This window comes from Hemiscyllium ocellatum, chromosome 9 (genome assembly GCF_020745735.1).
Source record: "Hemiscyllium ocellatum isolate sHemOce1 chromosome 9, sHemOce1.pat.X.cur, whole genome shotgun sequence".
NCBI classification, from domain to species: Eukaryota; Metazoa; Chordata; class Chondrichthyes; order Orectolobiformes; family Hemiscylliidae; genus Hemiscyllium; species Hemiscyllium ocellatum.
This window is the reverse complement of record NC_083409.1, coordinates 36,104,591-36,116,601: the sequence shown is the minus strand read 5'-3', so window position 1 is coordinate 36,116,601 and position 12,011 is coordinate 36,104,591. Positions and strand designations below refer to the sequence as shown.

Here is a 12,011-nt window from a genome sequence, read left to right as displayed (position 1 = left end):
GAATAAGCTTAGAGAGTTGGAACTCTAACCAGTGGTGATCTAATAAAGGTATTAAAGATAATGCAGAGATTAGGTCAAGAGTGGTGCTGGAAAAGCACAGCAGTTCAGGCAGCATCCGAGGAGCATGGAAATCGATGTTTCGGACAGCTGCCTGAACTGCTGCGCTTTTCCAGCACCACTCTAATCTAGAATCTGGTTTCCAGCATCTGCAGTCATTGATTTTACCGAGAGAATAGGTCAAGTACTACCAACTCGTTTCAAGCAAATAGATTAGGAAGGATAACTAGCGATAATAATGTTAAGTTGTGTGGTGTAAGTCAAGGTTCGATGAAAGAAGGTGGTACTTTTTCCAGAGAATTGAGGACCTCTGGAATGGGCTGCAATCTCTCAAGTTGGATTCCAATTCACAGAATTCCTTTTCCTCTTAATTAGCCCTTACAAAAGTATATTTATTTTTATCCATTCATGGGATGTTGTCATCATTGGCAAGGCTATCATCCCTAATTGTCCTTGAGAAGGTGATGGTGAGGTGCCTTGTTAAACTGCTACAGTCCATGCAGTACAGCCACTGAGATGAATTCGATCCAGTGACAGTGAAAAAGTGGCAGTAATAGACCTCCAAGTCCTGCTGTTTTGTGACTCAAAGAGGAACTTGCCAGTGGCGGTGTTCCTACACATCTGCCAGCCTTGTCCTTTTAGATGGTAGAGATTTCAGGTTTGGAAAAGGGATTTGGAAAGTTACCGAAAGGCATCTTGTAGTGGGTCGGCACTCCTGCCACTGAGTGCAGGGTGTGAGGGGAGTGACTGTGAAAAAGTGGTGGATGGAATAGGCATCAAGAAATATGTATTCTTTATTCAGCTCAAGGACAGCTGGTCAAAAGAACAGATTGATAGGAAAGAGCAGTTAATAAGTTTCCAGCTGACAGACTTGATATGACAAATCTCTATGGAGCTTAACATTTATAAGGGTTTTGACCCAGAAGTGTTCTTCTGCTGAGGACACTAATGAGTTTTAACTAATTTGAGAGCTGTATTGCAGTAATGCATATTCTAGATCATGGCGTATAAATCCACCAGTGAAGCTTGAAAGGTTGCTTCCAAAAATAGAGGTTGACTTACATGCAGAATATAAAATGTTAACCCTCCTGTACTGGTGGAAGGGATGGCCATTTTAAAATGTGAAAGAAGTTTCTGTTTGTTAGTCACCATGCACAGGCTACTCTGTATCGGCTTGTCTTAAACCCACTCACTTTCTTAACAAGACAGCTTGTGTCTTGAACCCAAGCACTAATCCTGATGGATATTTCTGAGCTGAAAGTTGAGGCAAATCCCCTATTGTGAGCATAGCCCTAGTCGTGCATTTATTTGCTGGGAGGTCAAATTAAATGTTGATTACAGGTCCAATCATGTACTTTCACCCCCAAAAAAGCAGTGGTATTCTTATATGACAGCTCGACATGTACACCGTGATCTGTGGGAGTTGTAGTCAGTCAAGCCATGGTTAAGGTTTCAGTGGTCAATAAGTTTTACCAAATTAATGATAAATTGCTTGATTGCTTTGCTGACAATCATAAAGCATTCACATATTGTATCAGAACAGTCATCATGAAAACTAGGCTCCAGCAGTATATGTAGAGTAATCAACAAAGGAAACCAAATCTTGATAAAGACAAAGCTACAATGAGAAGTATTGTGCATGCCTCTGCGTTTTTACTGTTAGTCATAGTAAAAAGCAATTCAGTTATCTTGCTTTAATTTTTTTTCAGATGTTACGTTACAGATGATTTCAATTAGCAAAGCTGTTGCCGTGGGTCATTATATTGTTTAGAATCTATACACTTCAATCAGGCTGCATCCTGTTTGACATCCTTTGATCTTCAGATGAGGGATTTGCCTTGACTGATCTTTACCAAAACACAGCTGAGATTGTGAAGGGGCAATGGATTTTGCATCTCTCTCTCCTCCCCACATCACCTGAAGTTGCCTTTCCCTGTCTAATGGTGGAATGTCCATGGAAATGGCCTTGAACTCTGAGGGACTGTCATAAAATTCCATGTAGGTCACTTCTTTGAAAGGGAATCAGTCATCCACCCTGACCACCTCTGCGTAATGTGTGACTCCAGTCCCACTCCAGTTGGTTGAATCTCAATGCCCTGTGAATTTGTCACTCAGTTGTAAACGAACTACTGCAATGTTCACGTGGGAGATTGAAGGGTATGGACAATGAAAAGCACATATTTATGAATACTGCTGAGTCTGCAGACCCATCCTCGCTAACATCTGGGACTGTCATTTTGAAGAGTCATACCGAACTCGAAATGTTAACTCTGTTTCCCTCTCCACAGATGCTGCCAGACCTGCTGAGTTTCTGCAGCGTTCTCCGGGCTTGTTTCAAATTTCCAGCATCAGCACTGTTTTGCCTTTATTAAGCAATAGCCTAAATGGCTAGTCTCATGGAATGGTATCTGCCAAATGACCACACTGTTTCACCACATTCGAGTGGGTGCTCACTTATTGTCAAGGCAGACCTATCAGAATGGTATCTAATTGAGTGTGAGAGAATTTTGCAGGTCTCAATACTGACTCTCAACTCCATAAGTTTTTAAGTCACCAGGTCAAGTAAATCTGCTGCTGAACAGTATTCAACCGATGAAGTAGTACTCTTCCATGTTGAGTATTACTCTGAAGTAACACTGAGGAAAACAAAGGCACAGAATGTATTCTGGGAGAAAGTTCGACACTTTGGAGTTTGACTGTCCAATCCGCACCAAATGAGCATCTGCAATTTTTTTTTGTCTCTGTACAAATATTGGTGTCAGCCTTAAAACAAAAATAAATTTATGCTGACGAAGTTTCAGCTGTGATGCAGGATATACGCAAATATGATTTTGAAACTGAATCTGAACAATTAACTAATAATTGACCCTGGGACATGTCCATACAGCAACTAGACCTTGCAGCCTATGTTCCTTGTTATTCTTCCTGCAACTGGGCGGACCTTTGAGGTCCATGTCGACCAAAGACTTCCAGAAGAGGAAGACAATTTGTCAACATATTGATCGGCAAGCACAGAGCGTTCGAGTGATGATGTGACTTAGAGGGAATATTGTTTGTAGGTTACCAAAAAGATGAAGATCATTGACCTGAAATGTTAAATCACTCTCTCTGCATTGATTGTACCTCAGCAGCTCCGTATTTCCAGCATTTATTTATAGTTTTCCATTTGACATTCATGTTGTACTTACCATTCCTGGGATGTTGCACATTATAATACACTGTTAAAAGTGATGCTTGGGCCTCTTAATTAATTATCAATTTCCATTACATCCTTTACGAAAACTAACAAAGGTTCCACTTGACTCTTAACTCACTGGAGTAGCTTGTGAAATGCTGGAAGCTGCCTATTGATTGTGCCACTGGCATTGGTTACAGTTGACTGCTGATTGTAGAGCATAATTTTTCTTTAAAAAAAATCAAAGCATGATCATGACCATTGCGATCAAAGAGAAGAGCAATGAGGGTGCATATTTTTCCTCACAAGACAAAAAAGTGTTTTCTGGACCAGACTAAGTGCTGATCTTTCCCTGATTTATTTGCTAATGTTCGACTTTGAGGCTGATCAGCAAAGGAAGGCCCAAGGGAATCCCATTTTACACATGTGTTTGGACAAGTGAGGAACGTAACATCACAAGTTTGCTTTGTGCGTTCTAAGTTGAGGGGATGTGGAGCAGGAATAGAATCCATCTCCTCCATTGCTGGCATTGTGTGGATAACGAAGAATGACATCCCTTTGTAGAAATAGGAGACAGAAGCATCAACAGAATCCCAGTTCTCCAAGGATCAACGATATTTTTACAATCCAGAAGTACCTGAACTCAGCGCCTGGACCCAGGGTGAAACAGGGGTTGTAGATATTTATAAAAAAAGTATTTTTTAAGCAACCTGATGAGACTTGTTATGACATACCTCAATAGCAGTTGGGACTTAAACCTGGACTGTCTGGCCCAAAGGGGACACTAACGCTGTGTCTCAACATGCAGGCCCCATTAATGCACCGAATAGTAATACCACTATTTGACAAAAAAAACACTATTTCCAGACAGAACAAAAGGAAATGCTCAAATTTCCCTCCAGCAATATCTCCATCAATCATACCTAGAGACTGTGCTGATATAGGGGGCTGGAACTGATTGTATGCACGCAATTTGTATGATGTTGCTATTCACTCACGGCATTTTGCTGGAGAAATAGTTTTATTTTTGATGTGAGACTTTGCTATAGTTCCAGCCACATGCACATTTGCTGCAGTTCATACAAACTCTCCCAGTCCAATCAGTTTGCTTTAAGCTCAACTTTACCTCCAGCGCGTTAACTGACATTGAGGAAGTCACTGTTTGATATCTTGGTGTCAATATTCACTTCAGTTCAAAGATTTAGAACACAGCACTGTGCAGCACTATACTCACAGAAGTTTTTTTTTAAGAAAGGAAATATCAAATCATTTTATAACTTAGCATTAGATTTTAAATAACAGTCACTGAACTGAAACAAAAACAGATAGTGTTGGAGAAACTCACATGTTTGGCAGACGATTCTTCTGGGCAGAGTTGAACTGAAATATCGGGGCAGAATTTTAACTTCAGTTCAGGAATCACTAGTCAGGGGCTATTTCCTCATGTCACAGTCAGAAACTTCTAAAAAAAATGGACCCACTTATCAGGCATTTTTACATTCCTGATGAAGGGCTTATGCTCGAAACGTCGAATTCCCTATTCCTGAGGTGCTGCCTGGCCTGCTGTGCTTTGACCAGCAACACATTTTCAGCCATTTTCATCTGCAGGCAAAGACAGCTGTCATGTTCAGATGAAGAGTCATTGGACATGAAACATTGACACTGCTTTCTCCCCAGGCCTATTGAGTTTCTTCAGCAATTTCTTTTTCTGTCCCAGTTGATCCCAGAACTTCATTTCTAAGGTGGTGCGGTGGAGTTGAGTATCTCACCATCGCCAACTCGCCTAATTATTTCCCCATCTCACCATCTCCACAAAGGGGAAATCTCCATCCTTAATCTCAAGAGGTTTGTAGAATACACTTGAGAATCTGTTTATCGAAATGACGGCCAAGAGGGATGTTTGTCAAAAATCAAACATCCCCTTCTTCTCCACGAGACTTAAAGCAGGGCTAGTGCAGTAGGTTTGACATTAAGCCACTGGCTATGTTTGGCTCTTACTAAGTAACTGCATCTCTCTTCAACAGCCATTTTTGTTTATAAATGGAAATCACAGACAACAGCCTGAACTATATATTTAGACTGATGAACAAATAAAGGACTCATGCTATGTGACTTCCTATCTCCCGGAAATGCCTCAAAATTCTTTGCATGTTACTCTGAAGCACAGCAACTGTTGTTTAATGGGCAAGTGCAGCTGTTGTTTTGTGCATAGCAAGATTCCACAAACAGCACTGGGATGAAGGACCAGTTAAATTTGCTTATTTGGGACTGGTTCAGGTCGTTCGCCAGCACATTCTGGAAGATTGATTGCCTTCAGCATGATTAAATCAGTCAGCTAGAGCTGAACGATCACAGCCTCCAATTGTGCAAGGACACACAACCACATTGGATATCAATGTTCTTCGTTCCCAGTCAGTGCCAATCTGCAGAGTTCCTTGGAGCGGAGACATCCTGGTAACATTATTCAGGGCCTGGAGGTGCTCACCTTGCTTAAAGGGGTCAGACAGGAATTTCCCACAAATTTCACCTAAATGGGCAACAGTTTATATATGCAGGAGGCAGGAAAAACACTGCAAGTCCGGCAGGATCAGGAGGTGGAGAAGTCAACAATTCGGGTGTAACCCTTTTTCAGGATTGGGGGTGGGTGTGGGGGGAGCTGCAGATAACCAGGGTGGGGGAGGGCAAGGTGGTGAGATGGGGATTGGTGAAGGCAGATAGAGGGTACAGTCTGGGCTGGTCAATGAGAGGAATGAATCCAGTTGGTAGCTGGTGGAAGAAAGGGTCAGTCAGAAGAATGGAAGGGTGGGGTAGGGGCTGGGAAGAGAGTCAGGGGGTGGAAAGGGATTTTCGTTTCAAATTGGAGAACTCAGTGTTGCGTTCTCCGGGCTGTGGGCAGCCCAGGGAGGAGATGAGATCTTGTTCCTCCAATTTGCAGTCTGATTCACTGTGGCAATGGAGGAGACCAAGGATCGTCATGTCGGAAAGGGAGTGGGAAAGGGAATTAAAGTGGGTGGTGACTGCGGGCTTGGCTGAGCTTCTCGGCGAAACATCCCTCAGTTCACGGTCAGTCTCCCAGATGTGGAGAAGGCCACATTGGGAGCACTGAATACAGTAAACTAGGTTGGAGGAGAGGCAGGCGAACCTCTGACTCCAGCTGAGTTTATACATGGCTTTTTTACTTCACCCAAAAGACGATATGGATATACTGAATTCAATTAGATTTATTGTCACATGTACTCAAATGAGGATGGTAAAAAGTTTACAAGTCGCCACTCACAGTGGCATCTTAGGTACAGAAAAAGTTGGGAATGAAGATGATGGAGATCAGAGTCGAGGATTCCTGATGAAGGGCTTATGCCTGAAACGTCGATTCTCCTGTTTCTCGTATGCTGCCTGACTTGTTGTGCTCTTCCAGCACCGCACTCTCAACAAACAAATGTGAGGCTTTCTTTCATTTGATCAAAATAAAGGAAATGTAATTTTTTTTATCCTGTCAGAATGAACAGGATGTCTGACACACTCCAGTTTATATCTGTCAGCCAGGGCTCCCTGTTTGGACTAGATTAATAGCTCCAATCAGGGAGCACATTTTCTATAGGTCCACTTGGCCAAGTCGTTACAATCATTACATTTGGCAGTAAGGTAATGTGAAAGGCTACAGTGATACCAGATGGACAAAGGTGCCTAGGTACAGAATCTCAGTTACAAAGCAGAAAATAAAGAAAGCAAAGTCAAAAAGTTAAACATTCAAGTCCTTCTTACAAAAAGTAGAAAAATAAAGAAACACAGTTAACAGATCAACACCACAATCCATAACTGCCTGGCCATACTGGACCTATACTCCTCACATGGGCTCAACCACCCAGCCCCACTTCAAGCTTGACCTTGTCCCTGCCTACCCTGGGCTATCTGCTGTCGCTGCTTTGCAGTCTAATCTCACTGACACTACTGGCCGCCTCAGGGTCCCTGCTCCTGCTCTTGTCATCAGCCAGTTCGGGCTGCCTTGTAAAATGCAAGTTATTGATGTGGGACAGACTAAATAAATGAGTCAGTCTTTTCCTGTCTAACATTCCTCATGTGGTTGTATAAGATTGGCTGGTCACTAACTTTACTGCAATTGGTGGGATCCTGCTATGCACACTTTGCTTGTCTACATTTGTTATGTCACTGACTGGTTAATGTTTGAGACCTCTCGGTACTGTAGTAAGATAGCAAACAAATGTGAGGCTTTCTTTCATTTGATCAAAATAAAGGAAATGTAATTTTTTTTATCCTGTCAGAATGAACAGGATGTTTGACACACTCCAGTTTATATCTGTCAGCCAGGGCTCCCTGTTTGAACTGGATTAATAGCTCCAATCAGGGAACACATTTTCTATAGGTCCACTTGGCCAAGTCGTTACAATCATTACATTTGGCAATAAGGTAATGTGAAAGGCTACAGTGATACCAGATGGACAATTTTTGTGATGGAGTCTGTGTCAGTTAGTGACCTTTTGTGAAACTGGGAGGTGGGCAAAATTATAGCGTAGTGACTTTACCAGGCTGTTTTATCCTGCAGTCAACGGAGGCCCCCTTATGAGTCATCAGTTAGAGTCACAGATATCGCCAGCACTGAAAAAGACTCTTCAGTCCATTACATCTATGCCAGTCAAAAGCAACCATCGAGCTATTCATTTCCAGAACTTGGCCCATGCCTTGTAGCCTTGGCATCGTAAGTGCACTTCTAAATACTTCTGAAATATTATGAGGGTTTCTGCCTCTACTACTCCTACAGGCAGTGAGTTCCAGATTCCTATCATCCCAGGGTGAAAAGGCTTTTCTCTACATCCTCTCTAAAGCTTCTGCCCCTTACTTTAAATAATGCCCCCAGACATTGATCCCTCCATCAAAGGGAAAGGTTTCTTCCAGTCTACCCTATCTGTGTCCCTCATAATTTTATACATCTCAATCTCGCCCTGTCTCAGTCTCCTCTGATATAAGGAAATCAACCCAAACTGTCCAATCTTACTTCATAGCTGAAACTCTCCTGCCCAGGCAACATCCAGGTAAATCTCCTCTACACCCTCTCCAATGCTATCACATCCCTCCAGTAATGTGGATTCCAAAACTGTACACAATACTCTAGCTGTGGCCCAACCAACATTTTTATACAGTTCTAGCATAACCTCCCACTCTATACCTCAGCTAATAACAGCAAATATACCATGTCTCCTTAACCCCTTCAGCCACATCATACTTTAAGGGCATCAAAGTCTGATCCTCTGTGCTTCCTAGGGTCCTATCATTTATCATGTATTCCCTTGCCTTGTCTGTCATAGTCAGAGAGACATATAGCATGGAAACAGACCCTTCGGTCCAACCAGTCCACGCTGACCATAATCCCAAACTAAACTGGTCCCACCCGCCTGCTCTTGGCCCATATCTGTCCAACTCTTTCCTATTTATGAACTTATCCAAATGTATTTTAAATGTTGTAACTGTACCTGCCTCCACCACTTCCTCTGGCACATTAATTCCACACATGAACGACTCTTTGTCGAAAAAAAGTTGTCCTTCACATCCATTTTAAATCTTTCTTGTCTTACCTTAAAAATATGCTCCCTTAGCTTTAAATTTCCCCACCCTAGGGAAAAGACCATTGTCATTCATCTTCTCCATACCCCTCATGATTTTATAAACCTTAATAAGGTCATCCCCCAACCTCCTTAGCGCCAGTGAAAACAATCCCAGTCTTTCCGGGCTATTTTTATATCTCAAACTCTCCATTCCTGGCAACATCCTAGTAAATCTTTTCTGACCTCTCTTCAGCTTAATGACATTCTTCCTCTAATAGGGTGACCAGAACTGCACAAGTATTCCAGAAGAGGCCTCACCAATATCTTATACAACATTATCTTGACATCCCAACTCCAATACTCAAAGGTTTGAGCAATAAAAGCAACCATGTTACTTCCTAATCACCCTGACTACCTCTGACACAAATTTAAAAGAATTATGTACCCGAACCCCACGGTCTCTGTTCGACAACACTGCCTCGAGCCCTACCATTAATTGTATAAGTTGTGTCCTTGTTTGTTTTACCAAAATGCAATACCCTACATTTATCCAAAATAAATTTCATCGGCCATTCCTCAGCCCGTTGACCCAAATGATCAAGATCTCTTTGTAATCTTAGATCACTTTCTTCACTAGGCAAAAGTGAGAAGTGCATATGCTGGAGGCTTGAGAGTGTGCTGCTGGAAAAGCACAGCAGGTCAGGCAGCATCCGAGAAACAGGAGAATCGATGTTTCGGGCAAAAGCCCTTCATCCTTCCTGATGAAGTTTTTTGCCCGCAACGTCGATTTTCCTGTTCCTCGGATGCTGCCTGACCTGCTGTGTTTTTCCAGCACCACACTCTTAACCTTCTTCACTGTCCACTATGGCACCACTTGTGGTATGATTGCACAGTTACTAGCCACGCTTCCTATATTCTCATCTAAATCATTTCTCTAAATGACAAACAAAGGTTGACCCAGAACCAATTCCTGAGGAACACTGTCTGCTCAAGTGCATCACCTCACACTTATCCGAATTGAATTTCATTTGCTGCTGATCAGCCCATCTATATCCTTTTGTAGTAGCTCATAAGAGCTGAAGAAATTGGAATGGGGTAGGCTGTTCAACATTTCCAGCCTGCTCTCCCATTTGGCTGTTCTGACGTTTCTCACATCCACTTTTCTTCCCTTCCCCCCTCCCCAACACTTGATTCCCCTACGAATAAAAAAAATCAAGCTATCTCAGCATTGTGAACATACACAAAGACTCTGCCCCAACAGCTCCTTGTGGCAAAGATTCACAACCCTCTGAGCGAAGAAATTCCTCGTGATCTCAATCTTCAATTGGCCGCTCTTTATTCAGAGGCTGTGTTCTCTGGTCCGAGCCTTTCTTATGAGGGGAAACATCCCCTCAGCATTTATCTGTCAAGCTCCTTACAAATCTTATACATTTCAATGTATAAGGTCGCCTCTCATTCATCTTCATTCCAGTGAGTAGAATCCCAACCTCTAAGACAATCGCTGCACACCAAGAATCATCCCTGTGAACCTTCTTTGAACTACCTCCAATGAAATGAGCTTTCCTTCAGTAAGAGGATCAAAACTGCTCACAGTATTCCAGACGTGGTCTCACCAGCATCTTTGTAAGTTTCTGTAAGACTTCCCTACTCTAATGCTCCAAACCCTTCCAAAGTACCTTCCACCATAAAGACAGATTCAAAATATTTGTTTAACTATTCTTCTGCTTCCTTCTTCCCTAAATCCATCTGCCCAGATTCATTTTCTAAGGGGCCTACATTCACTTTGATCTCTGTCTACCTTTTTTGTATTTGTAAAAAATCTTTTATGTCAGATTTTATGCATCTTGCTAGTTTGTCCCTGTAGTTTTTCTTCTAAAAATACTATCCTCATATCCTCCTTTGCTGGATTCTAACTTATACCCAGTCTTCTGGGCTATCATTGACAATGATCTCCTTATATGCTTTGACTTTAAACTTAATATTTTTCTTGACTTCCTTGATTTATCCCTCTCTTAGATTCTTTCCTCCTCAGTCTAAGGCTATCCTCCTCACTATTTAACACACCATTAATTTTTTTGTATTAGCTGCAAATTTACCAATCAACCTTGCACCATTCAAGTCTAAATCATTTATTTAAACTACAAACCCCAGGCCATCAATGTGGACTTCATCAGTTTCCTCATTTCCCCTTCCCTCACCTCACCCCAGTTCCAACCTTCCAGCTCAGCACCATCCCCATGACCTGTCCTACCTGCCTATCTTCCTTTCCACCTATTCACTCCACCCTCCTCTCTGACCTATCACCTTCATCCCCACCCCCATTCACCCACTGTACTCTTTGCTACCTTCCCCCACCCTCCTCTCTGACCTATCACCTCCATCCCCACCCCCATTCACCTATTGTACTCTATGCTACTTTCTCCCCACCCCCACTCCCCTCTTATTTATCTCTCCACTCTGTAGGCACCCTGCCTCTATTCCTGAAGGGCTTTTGCCTGAAACATCGATTTTCCTGCTCCTCGGATGCTGCCTGAACTGCTGTGCTTTTCCAGCGCCACTCCAATCCTAACTCCTGAAATAAGCTGATACAGTGATCTCCCAAGAAAAAGATACCTTTAAAAGCAGTAGTGATGGGCACCTCACCTTTAACAGTATTGTAAGTCCCCTGACCCCACTTTGAGATTGTTGGCCCCCTGTAAAGATTGGTATGACTCAAGATCACATGAGAGTTGGCTCCAGGAATGCAAGGATAATCTGGGCAAGAGCTGGTCTCTGGGGTAAATGTTGGTAAATTTGCACTCTGCCATCATTATGACACAGGCAATCCTTTCAAAGATCGGCACTGTGGACAAACAGTACTGTATCTGGAGCTAAACAACATTTCCTTTTAAGTTGACTGAGTGTCTCATAGCTGCACAGGAGTTACTTGTCTCTCAGAGTCAAAAGGAACAGGAAAACTTTCCATCAGACCTCCAGCCCTACACTAGCAGCTGCTGTTAAAATGTGTACAAGGAGCCAACAGGAGAGTAAAGGATGTTTTCCACCATTTGACTATTTACCTGGAAACTCAATGTTTAGAGAACAAAATCTGCAAACCTGAAGCATTCTGTGGAAAATCACAACGGAATGTGTTTACGGGTCAAACTGTACTTTCTTTTCCCAGAAAACAAGTGATCCCAAGTGCCCACCAGATTGCCTTCTCCCAAATCTATCCACATTTT

General features: G+C 42.5%; 1 protein-coding gene across 4 annotated transcripts in view; it reads right to left on the bottom strand.

The window, feature by feature from the left end:
* Positions 1-12,011, bottom strand: part of LOC132818958 (procollagen galactosyltransferase 2-like) — a 187,623-nt gene that overhangs the window by 84,281 nt on the left and 91,331 nt on the right. Inside the window, exon 1 of one of the 4 annotated variants that reach the window (XM_060830127.1) lies at positions 4,578-4,796. The exons of the other annotated variants lie outside the window; for them this stretch is intronic. Coding sequence (XP_060686110.1) covers positions 4,578-4,579 — 2 coding nt within the window. The 5' untranslated portion in view covers positions 4,580-4,796. Of the gene's footprint in view, positions 1-4,577; positions 4,797-12,011 lie in introns of those variants that run through there. 4 annotated transcript variants of the gene reach the window in all.